The sequence below is a fragment of the Pelobates fuscus genome, chromosome 11 (genome assembly GCF_036172605.1).
Source record: "Pelobates fuscus isolate aPelFus1 chromosome 11, aPelFus1.pri, whole genome shotgun sequence".
In the NCBI taxonomy this organism is placed as follows: Eukaryota; Metazoa; Chordata; class Amphibia; order Anura; family Pelobatidae; genus Pelobates; species Pelobates fuscus.
Window position 1 is genome coordinate 143,070,650 of NC_086327.1, and position 18,564 is coordinate 143,089,213.

Below are 18,564 nucleotides of genomic sequence, written 5' to 3' on the forward strand. Positions count from 1 at the left end.
GTGGCTGATGTCCCTTTGCAATTTCGGGATTTGATTTCTATTCAAGTTCTACCCATCACTGCATAATCTTTTTCTATAGTCTGGATGTCCTCATGCAGAGCGTGATGTCATCCAGCGTCAGGTGACCGAAGGTCGCTTAGCAATCAGGAAGTGCCTCTAGTGGGCAGTCGTTGCCCTGCAATGTTACTACAGTTTCTGCAATAATTAAAGGGACACTATAGTCACCAGAACAACTACAGCTTAATATATTTATAAAATATTTTACCAGGAAAGATACATTGAGATGTTGCTCGTTTTCAAGTATGTCGTTGTTCTGGTGAGTATAATAGCTCCCTTCATGCATTTTCATGCAAACGCGGTGTTTTCTGAGAAAAGGCAGTGTTTACATTGCCCCTAGGGACACCTCCAAGTGGCCACTCCTCGGATGGCCACTGGAGGTGCTTCCTGGCTCAGGGCTGCACAGTAAGCAGCACTGCCGTACAGCGTCTCCACGCTCTGCATGGGGATGCTGAATTTCCCTCATAGAGATGCATTGATTCAATGCATCTCTATAAGGAGGTCCTGATTGGCCAAAATAGCATTTGGCCCTTCCCCTTGCCGATTTTAGCCAATCCAATGCTTTCCCCATGGGAAAGCATTGGATTGGCTAGAATTCTGCTATTTCGGGGATGTCACCAAGGGGGCGGGGCCAGCGCCAGCAGACCCGTGGAGAGCTGAAAATAAGGTGAGTTTTAACCCATTCTGAGGGGGCTAAGGGGGGCAAGCCACTTAAATGGTGGGTTTTCACTATAGGGTCAGGAATACATGTTTGTGTTCCTCACCCTCTAGTGATCCTTTAAGATTAGAGATGCAACGAAACTGAAAATTCAGGATGCCCTTGGCTGAAAACCGAAAATGACTTTTTTTGATTTTAAAATATTTTTTTCTATAATTTTATTAATATTAGACTTTTTAATTGTTAGTAACGTACAGTGAATTTCATATTTTAGACCATATTAACTTAACTAGGAAAAAAAAACAAAAAAAAAGTTTTCAGTTTGGCTAATTTGGCCTGAAATAAGAAAATCAATTTAACTTCACTTTCACTTCCTCACAATTGACAGCTTAAGTAATAACCCTGAATTTATTACTAGGTCAAAGAGCTAGCTGTTGTAAAACTGCAACTCCCATTATGCTCTGTGCGCCTAAAGGGTGAGAAAGCATGATGGGAGTTGTAGTTCTCCAGCACCTGTCACTGCAGGTTCTGCCCTCTCACCCCCCACTGCTGCTGTTCTCCTCCCCCAGGCCAGCAGGAGGCAGGCTGCCGTCTCCCCCATAGACAGGTGTTTTCTTTTCCCAGTGGAGGTTGCACCTGCCGGGGATGTCGGGTGGGGTGCTCACTCAGTGCTGGGACAGGTCCCCTGAATTACCTTGCCAGGAAGCAGAGCTGGCAATCCTACCCTCTGCCCTCTGCTCCCGAGTCACATGACCGCCCAGCGCCTGCGTTCCGCGACACCTGCCAGAAAGCATGCTGCAACACAGGGGTTACAAACACTAGAGAATGCTACTCATGGCTTGTCCTGTACCGTTTCTACTTCCGTGCGCTACTTTCTCTGGTGTTTACAACTCCTGTGCGCTGCACGTTTGACGGTCAGATAAATAGTTTATATAATATATATCTGGCAGCTCACTGTGCTGGGTGTCTTATTGTGGGACAACCAATGTCTGGTCCTCTGCTGCTACCCTGAAGCCGGACTAAAAGAAAAAATTAACAACCTGCTGGAGGGGTGTAATTTTCGGCACATTTGGCCCATATTCGGCCGAAAATTTCGGTGCATCCCTATTTAAGATTGCAGGACTATGGGGGTGGCAGGGACACTGCACCCAGACCTTTTCAATGAGCCGAAGTGTTCTGGGGGCCTATAGTGTCCCTTTAATAGGTGTATTCTGTGTGTACAGGATTTCATTGTTGTTAATCAGTATATTCTCAGTATATTGTGTGGACGGATTCTATTGGGTGTTAATAGGTGTATTCTGTGTGTACGGATTCTATTGGGTGTTAATAGGTGTATTCTGTGTGTACGGATTCTATTGGGTGTTAATAGGTGTATTCTGTGTGTACAGATTCTATTGGGTGTTAATAGGTGTATTCTGTGTGTACGGATTCTATTGGGTGTTAATAGGTGTATTCTGTGTGTACGGATTCTATTAGGTGTTAATAGGTGTATTCTGTGTGTACGGATTCTATTGGGTGTTAATAGGTGTATTCTGTGTGTACGGATTCTATTGGGTGTTAATGTATTCTGTAACAGGAAGTATTTTATATAATTGCCTTAGTTCGTGCCATTAGTTCGAGGATACACTTATTATTACGATCTGCCAATATCTGTATATTCTATTTTGTATTAATAATAACCAGAGCAGGTTCTGTACCGCTCCCAGGACTGGAAGATGCGCCTCATATTTTTCATAATATGCACCTGTTACATTTTCCAAGGATCGGATATTGTGTGTGTGTGTGTATATATATATAATGCAATATTCAGGTGAAATTATACCTCTTATAAGTTGCCATTTGTGCAAACTGGGTTTTCCTGATTTTATTATTTTTGCAGGAGGGAAGATTTCTCTGTAGGTTCCTTGTGATCTACAATCCTTATTAAACATCCAAAAGCTAACCTGCCCTCGCAGCTTAGCCATCCTGTTGCCATAGTAACTAGAGCGCCGTCTCCTCACTCTGCCGGTGACGGAGGCTGCTCCCAGTAGGTTTAGTGTAGGGAGGGGTGGGAGGAGGGGGGAGGGGGGAGCAGATTATTAGAGCGCATCTATTCGCCTGCCTTTAACAGTAATTCTGCTTCCAATTCAATACCTGCAATGGGATTTGTCCGTTTCTCTCGCCTTTTAAGTTTTTTCTATCTATGCATACGGAGGGCGGACTCCTTAAATCTGATCCCAAGTGCGTTCTCCAGATCACTTTCAGGGAACTAAATGGTGCCTTCATTTGGCATCAAACAATGTAGAAAAAAAATTATTGCATTGAGGAGAATGCTAATTAAAAGCCTATGTATACAATCAAATCGATGACGAGATTCGGAACTCTTTAAAAATAAACTCCCATATGTAACAATGCGTGAACGAAAGGTTTTACAAATAATAACAGAAGTGAAGAGAGCCTCGCTAGGGGAGGGAATCCTAGAGAATTAGTGGTTTGCAACAGCTGTCGCTCACTATTCTAAAAGGGCCAGATCTATTCCTTATCAGCATCCCGTAGGTGAGCCACCTGCTCTGGAGCTCAGACAGTTAAAGAGAGAGTAGCATTTTTATTTTATGTTTAACGGTTTGTTTTTGGGGCGCTAACGTATACAGTAAGGTGTGTGGGGTGGTGGTGTTTTTTTTTATACTTTATTTCAATGTGTTTTTCATTGTAATTCAGTGGGAAGAGGTTTTTAAAAGGATTTAGTGTGAGCAAAGGACAGTTGCTACCAAATGGGAAAAAATAGTGTCTGTATTAATGTATAAAATTATTCCCGCCAGATATTTTCAGTGCCTCAGCTGCGTGAAAGTGATCTAATTTTAGCTTAAAAGTGTTGTCGCAAACTGTGTGTAAAATTAGACAAAGAAAAATGCCGAGTTTTGACACTTTATTGTGCTACGATTTTTTTCCACCCTTTTTATAGCGTGATCTGTACGGGTTGAAAAGTCACCTTGTAAAAATGAGACACCTTTCGTATTAAAACAAAATACAGTTGTGGCTGTGTGTGTTGCGCCTTGATGCCTTTATAAAGATAGTACGGGCACAAATGGAGAAATTAGACGGATAGATGGTGGGCTATGTCAGAAATAGCACCATTATTTATTTATAACCCTCTGTGTTTGTTGCTGCCACGCTGTGATGTCTCCATTTGCAATGTTAAGGGATCTGTCACGAAGACTCTGCGCGCTGGCTGAGAGTACAGTACGTTATCACTGGCCTAATTTGCGGGGGCTTGCTTTCGGCAAGCAGTTTGTGTACATAGATTGCACGTATCTGTGCTGGAGACTGGACTGTCGAGAGCTCATTGTAATCTATAATTAATGTATGTTCATTATAAAAAGTACTCGTGAGCAAGTCACCCACAGCATGTGTACTGGATTCTGCGTGGGAAGGAATGAAGTCATAATAATGAAAGCAAGAATGCGCTCATTAGATCTTCGTTAGTGTTACAGGTAGCAGGCTGCACAGGATCAGTTACTTTATTTAACAAGGGGGGGGGGGAGGAGTACATGTTATGAGGACAATGATTCGAATATGCCGTATAAGCCATCACTGCTGAAATGTCTTAGTACCCCCATTGAATGATTTTTACTTAACACAGTATTGGCATTGTTGTAAGAGGACTAAGCTTGTAAATCTGAGTTGATCACTTACGTAAGTTACTGTAAACATGATAAATACGTTCAGTGGAACCATCGTGTCTGCTTTGCTGGAGAATGGATATCATTATACCCTTATACTATACCTGGTTCAGCTGACTTGGTAAAACTGTTGCTGTCTGTCTATGGAAGTTTAAAACGACATTCCAAGCACACAGCATTTTATTATTCGTAAACTGAAGAAAATCTTGCATCTACGAACCTGCCTCTTAGTGATTGACATCACAGCAGAAAGCTATACTGCCTACTTCGGACCTACGAATATTTCTACAGTGTGCGCAGGCTAATCAAAATTCTGAGCCTGAATTGTTACGAGGTCTGGCAATTAACGTGGCTGTCCACAAGCTGATAGCAGTTTAGGCTGCAGCTTCATCCTGTCTGATGAATGAATTTGCATCCCACTGCCAAAATTGTCATTTTTATTTCTTTTTCTTTAAAGCAGATTGTATAACCAATTGTTAACTTTATTAGCATTTTTTTTTTTTTTTTTTTTAAACAAAAGGGAATATAAGCAGGCAATTGCTAATTTTAGGCCAAAATAGCTGATTTGGAAAACATTTACAATTCCATTATTTTGGTTAAAATTAGCAAGTTCATGTTCAGGTACAAAGTGATATGAAGTGGTCATGGTGCCTTAAGTCTGTATGTGCAGTGTTTAGCAATGAAATGCTGCGTATATGGAGATTAACCCCTCCACCTCCGGCAACTTCATTGGGGTGTCATCAGTCAGCTCAGATCTAGGGTTCCTGGCTGGCTGGCTAATGTCAATTCTGTGCGACTTTCATTGGACAGAATGTCTAGCTGGAAGCCTAAATGGTTTGCCAAGGTACTTCTGGTATTATAACCACTACAGAGGGCTGTAATTATTATTGTTTTTCATATTATTATCGCCATTTATAATAATAATTACAGCCCTCTGTAGTGGTTATAATACCAGAAGAACCTTGGCTTGGTTACAATGCTTGCTTTTAATCTTTCAAGCATAGCCAGACCTCTATTTCAATGCATATATTGTCACTTATTCATTCTTTCTCTTGTGTTTCTAGGTGCTGAGGACGTAGTGATGGCTTTTTCTAGATCAGAAACGGAAGATCGGAGGCAGTAATTGGACCGAAGTCACTGCCAAATCAAGAGCACACAAGGGGAAGATGGAGACTATCCAGAGCTTCCGGAGATACCTTGGTGGTTCTTTGGATGCTTTGTTATATTTTCCCCACGTTTTTACACTCTCCCAAAGTTTACGTAACATTTTAGTTTGTGTCCCCTGCTCCTCAGACTCTCCCTGCAGGCCACCTGTTTGTACTTCCATGTATTGCACAAGAGAGGCTATTCCTATAGGTCCATGTGAAGGACAGCTGACTATCCCACAGAGAAGAGACTCGTTGGTGTTTGCGTGGAGACTGACCTTGATTTTATCGGTTTTAATTTTTGCATTTTCTCATTTCCATTCCTGGAACAAGAAGCTCTCTGTATGAATCCATCGCAGTTCCTCTCACTCGCTGAGCTGAAAACCTGGCTCTTTTACAACTGGAAGTTGGATTGGGATTATAAATGTTAAAGCTACGTGCTGTCCATTTAGAAATTATATATGGACTTAATTTCATTTTGTATTTGCATTTTTTTTTATTTTATTTTTTAATGTTGCGGCTTTGGTTGTTACAACACTGTGTTTTTGACTTGAAAGAAATGAGTTTTGTTTTTTCAATATTTATTACAAGGAGGCTAGTTTGAAAGAAACAAATGCTCCTGGATTTTCTGTTTATTGTTTAGAGATTACCTGGGGCAATAACATGTGGTTATGATTTTACTACATCAGGTTAACGTTGCGTACTGGAGGGAAGAATGTCGTACCTTTCCTGAACTCAAAGAATGGATGAATGTGCCATTACGTCATGGCAGCTCCTGTCCTGAGATTGTCACTAGACCACAAACTCCCTTATTATGTTTCTGTGTTAATTTGCAGAGGAATAGTGATTTTAAACCCGTGGCATATTTTGATGAGTCTTCCCGTCTGCCTCTGGCTTTGTTTGCACTTACATTTGCACCCATTTATGTAAGTAGGTGCCAATCAAAGTGAGATCCCATATCTAGAGAAGGAAGATGGATGAGCAGCTGTCAGAATGAAATGATACAGAGGGGTGACAAAAAGGTAGATACTTCTCCATGTAGAACTAAATCTTCCATGGTGCTCAGCCAGTCTTCAGCCTCCATCCCAGAAACCCTTTATTGAAAGTGACTTTTTATGAAATATTCATCCAGCGTGTTGATGTTTGAAATACAATTTAAGCTGCTGGGATGAGCCTATTGCTTTTCTGGCAGACTGCGAATCAGAGAGGTTTTGTGCTGTTATGAGAATTAAACGATGAATTTTTTGATTGTAATTTCATTGTAAGGAGATGCACAAACCTGGACTGTAAATAACTGTCTGCTAGAAAGGCAACCCAAATGTTGGGTGACAGTTTAGTCATGACCTCTTTTTTTTTTTTTTTTTTTTTTTTATACGGCTTCGCTGCAGCAAGTAAAAGGTCTGTCCGCATGAATATGTCGACGAGACTTAGCAACTTTTAAGGGTTTTGAATCTTAATATATACAGGGTGTGAATTCATAGTGAATTGAAGGCCAGAGTAGCTGGCTAAGAGAATTATAACAATTTGGTTATTTTGATCTTAAATTTGAAATTCACTTTGAATTCTCATTTTTTGTGTATAACTCTGTAAGTTTTGTTTTGTTTAAGGTAATTTATTTGAGTATGTGTTTGTTTTTGTTTGTTTTTATAGGTCTGGAAATAACAGGGTCTAAGTATGAACACGTGCGTGTGTGCATGGACCACAACCTGATAATCTGTGGAATGCATGTGTAGATTGTCCCTGCTAGGTCATGTACAATTTGTATTTTCACATCTACATAAAATAACCTTCCTTTAAAATCGTGCGTGCTGCTTCTGGCCGGTTAGTCAGAACTGTAATATACCAAGATACAGAGATTATTAATGCCACTCCAACGGTAGCCTTATACCTAGTGACATTGTGCTTAACCCTTCTAAGGCTAGAACTGCAGATCCCTCATTGTAAAGCAAAGTATCCCTTTTTATATCCGCTCCGGCTGCCAAGCAAGTAATAAGATACCGTTTTATGGAAACTCATATGAACACTAATTAAAATATGCTCCCTTTGGGAGTCTTCACTGTGATTTAAGGGCCTTCTCTGGTTCCAGAACAAGGAGTAGTAGAATATAGAAAGAGTGAAAGCTTGGATCGGATGTACAGGATGAGACTTAACGCCTGCGGAGCGGGTGTTTACATTCTCTGTATTTTTTGTTGTTTTTAAAACATTTAGTGTGTTAGTGTAGCCTTTTTATTTCATTAAATTGTACATTCTTACACTTCCTGTAATATGTTTCGGTTCCTGTTGACTTACCCGTGGAGTCGACAAGAAGAGTACTAAATTTGTATCATTGGGGTGGTTCGCTGTACGGCATAGTATGCTTGTTCTCCCAGTGATTCTATCACTGCATTCGTATCATTCATTCTGAATGGATGCTGCAGACATTTTTTGCGTTGGGCTGGCTGAGCGGTGCCACGGTTAATCATCCCCGTCCTGTGAGCTTTAAGGATTGATTTTGGTGCTTACGTTTTCATCTTCTACCTAGTCGTAAAACACCACCTGATTATAAGTGAAATGTTCTCGTTGGGTCTATGTGGTTTGTTTTAGACTCTGTTCTCTGCCTTTATACATCATGCTCATTGAACCCAAAATGAGCCTGTTCCCTTTTACTTATAGCTCTGCCCACTCACCCATTTTGTCATTAGTTCATGACTACCTATTTTTTATTATTTTTTTATTTTAACAGATGGTTTAATTAGGGAAATCTATTTAGGAAAATATCGAGTTCTGAAACCCAGATTGTAAAATTAGAGGACTATATATGTATATTATTTTTCTTTCTATCCTTTTTGGGGGGGGTTTCTATGAATTTCACAAAAAGCCGAGACCCTGTATAATTTGACATGCCTGCTGATGATTATGTCCGGTTTAATAACACAAATGATTCCCTACTAATGCATTAAAATATGTGTCGTTCCCCCTTCACCACCTCACCCCTAGGATGGGGAGGGCACAACCATTTCCTTTTAACGCATGCCTTCATCCCTAATGTTTTTGGATAAAAAAAAATATATATTTCAGGGAAACGGGAGCACAACCAGCAGTAATGTGTGCGTAGATTGAGAATGTGTCAAATTCCAGAGGTTACCTGTTCCTGACAGAGTGTAATTATTAATAAAAGGCAGATGTTTTAGTCTGGATATATATATATATATATATATATATATATATATATATATATATATATATATATATATATATATAAAAATTTTACACACATACTACAAAATTCAAACCATTGTTACAAAAAAAAAGTGAGTGGTTCGTAAAGGAACACAAAACTGAATTCCTAACGATAGTGTTCCTCTGCCCCCGTAAATAACAGAAAAGGCAAAATGAAGTTTATTGTGTATATTAAAACAGCATTAAGTAAATGGCAAATGGCATTTGGAAAGTTATTAGTCTTGTCAAAGAGTTTGGAAGAAGAAAAATGACATGGTGACAAATAAATGGTACCCAGGATTTCTATAGGGGGAGATGGTGGGTTCAGTAAAGGCTTAACCCCTGAGAAATGACAAACGTTTTCTATCTTTGGGTGGGGAGTTAAATCGTGTAAGTTATTTATTTAAACAATGATTTTCATGTATAGTTTCTTTAACACTGATTCATCATAACGGAGTAAGCGCATTTTAGTGGGTACTAGACGTGTAAAACACACATTCAGCCCAGACCCTCCCATCACACCATATTTAAACAGCTGGGAGAGGTGGAAGTAACTGTATTTGTGTTAATACATAATGTAACTTGTTATATGAGACGATAAAACTGATTTTACTCATTTGTTTGTGTCTCGTACTTATTATTATTTATTTTTTTCTTTCCTCCTTTGTCAATGAAAAGATAGGTAAAACATTAGGGATGCACCGAAATTCTCAGCCGAAAACGGGTCAAATTAATTAAAAAGTCTAATATTAATAAAATCGTAGGGAAAAACTTTTTAAAAATCATTTGAGGGAAAAAGTAATTTTAGTTTTTTGGCCAAAGGCATCCTGAATTTTCATTTCGTTGCATCCCTATAAAACATTTGAACTCCTGAAAATCCATGTATTTATCATTTGGAACATAACCCATTTCTTCCCTCGAACATGTGCCAATGTTTGTTTATTACAAGGCAATGAAAGTCCCACTCAATTTGACCTTTGATCCTTCATTAGTTTTCACCTTGTAGAGAATAGGATCACAGTTGTCTTTGTTGGTCAAACTTCACATCCTCATTCTAGGAGAGAGGACTGTGAGGATATTGCGTACACCATAGGGTTTATTTGCAAATTGCAAAAGCAGTCTTCAATGCCTTGTTTATAGCACAGATATTTCTCATGATATGCTAAACTGTTTGCCCCAGTACCCGGGATTTGTGCCAGGGTACTCTGGGCATTTTAACCACTACAGTGGGCTGTAGTGGTTTTTGATGCTTAGAGCAACCTTTTTAATGTATTGTATAATTAGTAAATATTGTAACATCGAGTCTGCTGCATCCGTCTTGGTGAACTCCCAGTAGTAACTGATTAGGTGTCTGATAACCAAGAAAAAGTTTCATTCACAAATCAACTGAGTTAATTTTGTTATTTTACTAGATTTTGCAATTCAGTTTTCTCCTATTCACTGTTTAGCAAATTCATCTCCTCATTGTTTGGCAGCTGAGGTGGTTGGTTGTGAGTCACTGTTTTTTACGACTGGCACGAATCATAGCTGATGCACACAGCAGGGTGAGGCCGTGTTTAAGCGGTTTAATCTTTATTTCAGACTCAGCAATGACTAATGAAACTCTCACCTGCTTGCCTGAAGCTAGCCTCTTATTAAAGTCTAGAGGTACAGCAAAACTGGAATTCCATTCCCACAGGCACAGGTATGTAGTAGCATTCAATATGTGCATACAAAAATAGAATATCTTATCGCTTTTATTTATTTAAACAAGCAAAGTCCCAAAAGGTCAGACAGCCTTTTAAATATATAAAATACGCAAGTAGATCTCTTTTCTGTGTCAATGTCTGCAGTGCTACGACTTCAGAGGGTTACCCCAACCAATTCTTCTTGATATCCCACTAAAATCAATGGGAGACACAGGTCAGGGCCTCAGAATTTCCACTCGCCATTGGTGAGTGAAAACGAATCCTGATGAGTACACACTCCTGGTGACCATGCCGTGGAATAGGCAGAACATATAGAACACAGAATAGGACTTCTTTCTTTTTTTTTCCCAACTTCTGTGCTTGTCAGGGGGGAAAAAAGGGAAACCGGCACGTAGTGCACAACTGAATAACACCAATCAACACTTTACTAAGTTGCATTCACACGAGAGAGAGAAAGGTTAAAAGCCCATCAAAATGTTAAATTCTTCTTCTCCAAGGGAGAAATTCATATGCATCCACCAGGAACCAGAAGTATAACAAAATCAATTAAGTAAAATACAAAATAAAGGTGTCCAATTGCCCTATGCGTGTCATCTGTCCTTGGACTTCGTCGGGGAATCCAGCATGTATGGAAAAACCCTGCATTGTCCTAGTTTAAAATTATAAACACATACTTACCTCAGCAGCACCTACCGTATTCAGAGTAACCCTATTACTCCGTGATGCTTAGTCGTATCTCTGGCGTCTACTGAGAAATGCTGTATAAACACATGTACCCTCTAACCATCCACCATATGGCACCACTGGGTTTCAATTTACCTGGTACGATCTGGCTGTAACAAGACAGCCAAGCTTATAATGTAACTGAATATATATAATAGCACAACTCCACGCTAACTCTAGGATACGGATCAGGTTCTGTAAAAACAGCGCTGGTGACATTTGTCTTTAAAGGAAGTAGCCACTTGTGCATTCACAATACAGCTGTAAACGGACGTAAATCGATGTCCATTATAGCTGCTTGTGTTCACATGAAATCTGTGCATAAAACAGACCCTAATTATTTTATTTTTTTCTGTTTTGATGTGTTTTGTTTTTTTTAATCACTAATAAATTCACTCCTGAAACTCCAGATTGTAGTAAACTAAAAGCCACTCTGTGCCCATATCCCAGTTGGAGAAATTACTCTGATCTATTACTTTGGTTGCAATGATTACATTCGGATTTTAATTAGGTGGAATTCAGAATGTAGTGAATAGCATTGTTAGTAGTAAAAAGAAAAGCACATCTTGAAAATGATTTATTGCATATCTGAAACCTAGAAAGAGCGATTGAATTGGAATCAACAACACTAAAACGCAACACTGTATCTATAAAGATACTATTACAAAAAATCACTCCTAGCCCCATAAAATCTTGCACTTAATACATAGATTATGGTGCAAGCAGATTACCTATCCTGCAGTGGAGACTGTAACCCCTAGCAACAGTTACCCAAGCTCTAAAGGTTAACCCTAGCAACAGTTACCCGAGCTCTAAAGGTAACCCCTAGCATCAGTTACCCAAGCTCTAAAGGTTAACCCTAGAAACAGTTACCCAAGCTCTAAAGGTAACCCCTAGCAACAGTTACCCAAGCTCTAAAGGTTAACTCTAGCAACAGTTACCCAAGCTCTAAAGGTAACCCCTAGCAACAGTTACCCAAGCTCTAAAGGTTAACTCTAGCAACAGTTACCCAAGCTCTAAAGGTTAACCCTAGCAACAGTTACCCAAGCTCTAAAGGTTAACCCTAGCAACAGTTACCCAAGCTCTAAAGGTTAACCCTAGCAACAGTTACCCGAGCTCTAAAGGTAACCCCTAGGAACAGTTACCCAAGCTCTAAAGGTTAACCCTAGCAACAGTTACCCAAGCTCTAAAGGTAACCCCTAGCAACAGTTACCCAAGCTCTAAAGGTTAACCCTAGCAACAGTTACCCAAGCTCTAAAGGTAACCCCTAGCAACAGTTAACCAAGATCTAACTATAAACCCCACGAGTGACAGAATCAATCAAGAAATTATTGTAACCACTAGAATCGGGGTCAACCAAGATCTAGCTATGTCACGGCTTACCTTAGTTGGGAGTCTGTAGTGCAGATATGTGCTCACCCTTACAATTAAACACAGGCCAAGCTGGTCAGGTAAGAACTCACCGGGCCTGTGAGTCTGTGCTGGATAATGCTCCAAGTCACAGTACAGATACGGACATAAGCAAGAGAATCGTCGTGGGTAAGCCAAAGGTCAGAGGTTGCCAGAGGTCAGGATACACGGAGTAACAAACCAAGGTCAGGAGCCAACTAGAGAACACTGGAGCAAAAACAGCAATATGGAACTAGAGTCAATGAACAGACACTGCCCTCTGGGAGAGGTAGTGTCTTATACATGGCTAATGAGACCATCAGCTTCAGGTGTACCATGAGTGACAGGAGTAATCTCAAATAACGTCCAGTCCCCAGTGCTGGATACAAGACAGGAGTAGATCTCTGGCTTATACTACAGCTGTATGGTGGCTCAGAGGCAAAATAGCAGCCCCAGGACTGCAAAGTACCCAGGTTTAAACCCCTGCTGGGCACTCCTGGGGCGACGCAGTCTGGATGTTGTGGTGGGAACTGTGACTAACTATAAACCCCACGAGCGACAGAATCAATCAAGATCTTATTGTAACCCCTAGAATCAGGCTCAACCAAGATCTAACTATAAACCCCACGAGCGACAGAATCAATCAAGATCTTATTGTAACCCCTAGAATCGGGCTCAACCAAGATCTAACTATAAACCCCACGAGCGACAGAATCAATCAAGATCTTATTGTAACCCCTAGAATCGGGCTCAACCAAGATCTAACTATAAACCCCACGAGCGACAGAATCAATCAAGATCTTATTGTAACCCCTAGAATCGGGCTCAACCAAGATCTAACTATAAACCCCACGAGCGACAGAATCAATCAAGATCTTATTGTAACCCCTAGAATCGGGCTCAACCAAGATCTAACTATAAACCCCACGAGCGACAGAATCAATCAAGATCTTATTGTAACCCCTAGAATCAGGCTCAACCAAGATCTAACTATAAACCCCACGAGCGACAGAATCAATCAAGATCTTATTGTAACCCCTAGAATCTGGCTCAACCAAGATCTAACTATAAACCCCACGAGCGACAGAATCAATCAAGATCTTATTGTAACCCCTAGAATCGGGCTCAACCAAGATCTAACTATAAACCCCACGAGCGACAGAATCAATCAAGATCTTATTGTAACCCCTAGAATCGGGCTCAACCAAGATCTAACTATAAACCCCACGAGCGACAGAATCAATCAAGATCTTATTGTAACCCCTAGAATCGGGCTCAACCAAGATCTAACTATAAACCCCACGAGCGACAGAATCAATCAAGATCTTATTGTAACCCCTAGAATCGGGCTCAACCAAGATCTAACTATAAACCCCACGAGCGACAGAATCAATCAAGATCTTATTGTAACCCCTAGAATCGGGCTCAACCAAGATCTAACTATAAACCCCACGAGCGACAGAATCAATCAAGATCTTATTGTAACCCCTAGAATCGGGCTCAACCAAGATCTAACCATAAACCCCACGAGCGACAGAATCAATCAAGATCTTATTGTAACCCCTAGAATCGGGCTCAACCAAGATCTAACTATAAACCCCACGAGTGACAGAATCAATCAAGATCTTATTGTAACCCCTAGAATCGGGCTCAACCAAGATCTAACTATAAACCCCACGAGCGACAGAATCAATCAAGATCTTATTGTAACCCCTAGAATCGGGCTCAACCAAGATCTAACTATAAACCCCACGAGCGACAGAATCAATCAAGATCTTATTGTAACCCCTAGAATCGGGCTCAACCAAGATCTAACTATAAACCCCACGAGCGACAGAATCAATCAAGATCTTATTGTAACCCCTAGAATCGGGCTCAACCAAGATCTAACTATAAACCCCACGAGTGACAGAATCAATCAAGATCTTATTGTAACCCCTAGAATCGGGCTCAACCAAGATCTAACTATAAACCCCACGAGCGACAGAATCAATCAAGATCTTATTGTAACCCCTAGAATCGGGCTCAACCAAGATCTAACTATAAACCCCACGAGTGACAGAATCAATCAAGATCTTATTGTAACCCCTAGAATCGGGCTCAACCAAGATCTAACTATAAACCCCACGAGCAACAGAATCAATCAAGATCTTATTGTAACCCCTAGAATCGGGCTCAACCAAGATCTAACTATAAACCCCACGAGTGACAGAATCAATCAAGATCTTTTTGTAACCCCTAGAATCGGGCTCAACCAAGATCTAACTATAAACCCCACGAGCGACAGAATCAATCAAGATCTTATTGTAACCCCTAGAATCTGGCTCAACCAAGATCTAACTATAAACCCCACGAGTGACAGAATCAATCAAGATCTTATTGTAACCCCTAGAATCGGGCTCAACCAAGATCTAACTATAAACCCCACGAGCGACAGAATCAATCAAGATCTTATTGTAACCCCTAGAATCGGGCTCAACCAAGATCTAACTATAAACCCCACGAGCAACAGAATCAATCAAGTTCTTATTGTAACCCCTAGAATCGGGCTCAACCAAGATCTAACTATAAACCCCACGAGCGACAGAATCAATCAAGATCTTATTGTAACCCCTAGAATCGGGCTCAACCAAGATCTAACTATAAACCCCACGAGCGACAGAATCAATCAAGATCTTATTGTAACCCCTAGAATCGGGCTCAACCAAGATCTAACTATAAACCCCACGAGCGACAGAATCAATCAAGATCTTATTGTAACCCCTAGAATCTGGCTCAACCAAGATCTAACTATAAACCCCACGAGCGACAGAATCAATCAAGATCTTATTGTAACCCCTAGAATCGGGCTCAACCAAGATCTAACTATAAACCCCACGAGCGACAGAATCAATCAAGATCTTATTGTAACCCCTAGAATCGGGCTCAACCAAGATCTAACTATAAACCCCACGAGCGACAGAATCAATCAAGATCTTATTGTAACCCCTAGAATCAGGCTCAACCAAGATCTAACTATAAACCCCACGAGCAACAGAATCAATCAAGATCTTATTGTAACCCCTAGAATCGGGCTCAACCAAGATCTAACTATAAACCCCACGAGCGACAGAATCAATCAAGATCTTATTGTAACCCCTAGAATCGGGCTCAACCAAGATCTAACTATAAACCCCACGAGTGACAGAATCAATCAAGATCTTATTGTAGCCCCTAGAATCGGGCTCAACCAAGATCTAACTATAAACCCCACGAGCAACAGAATCAATCAAGATCTTATTGTAACCCCTAGAATCGGGCTCAACCAAGATCTAACTATAAACCCCACGAGCGACAGAATCAATCAAGATCTTATTGTAACCCCTAGAATCGGGCTCAACCAAGATCTAACTATAAACCCCACGAGCGACAGAATCAATCAAGATCTTATTGTAACCCCTAGAATCAGGCTCAACCAAGATCTAACTATAAACCCCACGAGCAACAGAATCAATCAAGATCTTATTGTAACCCCTAGAATCGGGCTCAACCAAGATCTAACTATAAACCCCACGAGCGACAGAATCAATCAAGATCTTATTGTAACCCCTAGAATCGGGCTCAACCAAGATCTAACTATAAACCCCACGAGTGACAGAATCAATCAAGATCTTATTGTAACCCCTAGAATCGGGCTCAACCAAGATCTAACTATAAACCCCACGAGCAACAGAATCAATCAAGATCTTATTGTAACCCCTAGAATCGGGCTCAACCAAGATCTAACTATAAACCCCACGAGCAACAGAATCAATCAAGATCTTATTGTAACCCCTAGAATCGGGCTCAACCAAGATCTAACTATAAACCCCACGAGCGACAGAATCAATCAAGATCTTATTGTAACCCCTAGAATCGGGCTCAACCAAGATCTAACTATAAACCCCACGAGCGACAGAATCAATCAAGATCTTATTGTAACCCCTAGAATCGGGCTCAACCAAGATCTAACTATAAACCCCACGAGCAACAGAATCAATCAAGATCTTATTGTAACCCCTAGAATCGGGCTCAACCAAGATCTAACTATAAACCCCACGAGCAACAGAATCAATCAAGATCTTATTGTAACCCCTAGAATCAGGCTCAACCAAGATCTAACTATAAACCCCACGAGCGACAGAATCAATCAAGATCTTATTGTAACCCCTAGAATCGGGCTCAACCAAGATCTAACTATAAACCCCACGAGCAACAGAATCAATCAAGATCTTATTGTAACCCCTAGAATCAGGCTCAACCAAGATCTAACTATAAACCCCACGAGTGACAGAATCAATCAAGATCTTTTTGTAACCCCTAGAATCGGGCTCAACCAAGATCTAACTATAAACCCCACGAGTGACAGAATCAATCAAGATCTTTTTGTAACCCCTAGAATCGGGCTCAACCAAGATCTAACTATAAACCCCACGAGCGACAGAATCAATCAAGATCTTATTGTAACCCCTAGAATCGGGCTCAACCAAGATCTAACTATAAACCCCACGAGTGACAGAATCAATCAAGATCTTTTTGTAACCCCTAGAATCGGGCTCAACCAAGATCTAACTATAAACCCCAGGAGTGACAGAATCAATCAAGATCTTATTGTAACCCCTAGAATCGGGCTCAACCAAGATCTAACTATAAACCCCACGAGCGACAGAATCAATCAAGATCTTATTGTAACCCCTAGAATCGGGCTCAACCAAGATCTAACTATAAACCCCACGAGCGACAGAATCAATCAAGATCTTATTGTAACCCCTAGAATCGGGCTCAACCAAGATCTAACTATAAACCCCACGAGCGACAGAATCAATCAAGATCTTATTGTAACCCCTAGAATCGGGCTCAACCAAGATCTAACTATAAACCCCACGAGCGACAGAATCAATCAAGATCTTATTGTAACCCCTAGAATCGGGCTCAACCAAGATCTAACTATAAACCCCACGAGTGACAGAATCAATCAAGATCTTATTGTAACCCCTAGAATCGGGCTCAACCAAGATCTAACTATAAACCCCACGAGCAACAGAATCAATCAAGATCTTATTGTAACCCCTAGAATCGGGCTCAACCAAGATCTAACTATAAACCCCACGAGTGACAGAATCAATCAAGATCTTATTGTAACCCCTAGAATCGGGCTCAACCAAGATCTAACTATAAACCCCACGAGCAACAGAATCAATCAAGATCTTATTGTAACCCCTAGAATCTGGCTCAACCAAGATCTAACTATAAACCCCACAAGCGACAGAATCAATCAAGATCTTATTGTAACCCCTAGAATCGGGCTCAACCAAGATCTAACTATAAACCCCACGAGCGACAGAATCAATCAAGATCTTATTGTAACCCCTAGAATCTGGCTCAACCAAGATCTAACTATAAACCCCACGAGTGACAGAATCAATCAAGATCTTATTGTAACCCCTAGAATCGGGCTCAACCAAGATCTAACTATAAACCCCACGAGCAACAGAATCAATCAAGATCTTATTGTAACCCCTACAATCGGGCTCAACCAAGATCTAACTATAAACCCCACGAGCGACAGAATCAATCAAGATCTTATTGTAACCCCTAGAATCGGGCTCAACCAAGATCTAACTATAAACCCCACGAGTGACAGAATCAATCAAGATCTTATTGTAACCCCTAGAATCGGGCTCAACCAAGATCTAACTATAAACCCCACGAGCAACAGAATCAATCAAGATCTTATTGTAACCCCTAGAATCGGGCTCAACCAAGATCTAACTATAAACCCCACGAGCGACAGAATCAATCAAGATCTTATTGTAACCCCTAGAATCGGGCTCAACCAAGATCTAACTATAAACCCCACGAGCGACAGAATCAATCAAGATCTTATTGTAACCCCTAGAATCGGGCTCAACCAAGATCTAACTATAAACCCCACGAGTGACAGAATCAATCAAGATCTTATTGTAACCCCTAGAATCGGGCTCAACCAAGATCTAACTATAAACCCCACGAGCGACAGAATCAATCAA

General features: G+C 40.6%; 1 protein-coding gene across 1 annotated transcript in view; it reads left to right on the forward strand.

Moving 5' to 3' along the window:
- Positions 1-6,809, forward strand: part of CTNNBIP1 (catenin beta interacting protein 1) — a 56,584-nt gene extending 49,775 nt beyond the window's left edge. Inside the window, exon 5 of the mRNA XM_063436613.1 lies at positions 5,439-6,809. Coding sequence (XP_063292683.1) covers positions 5,439-5,497 — 59 coding nt within the window. The 3' untranslated portion in view covers positions 5,498-6,809. The remainder of the gene's footprint in view (positions 1-5,438) is intronic.
- Positions 6,810-18,564: the final 11,755 nt, after the last annotated feature.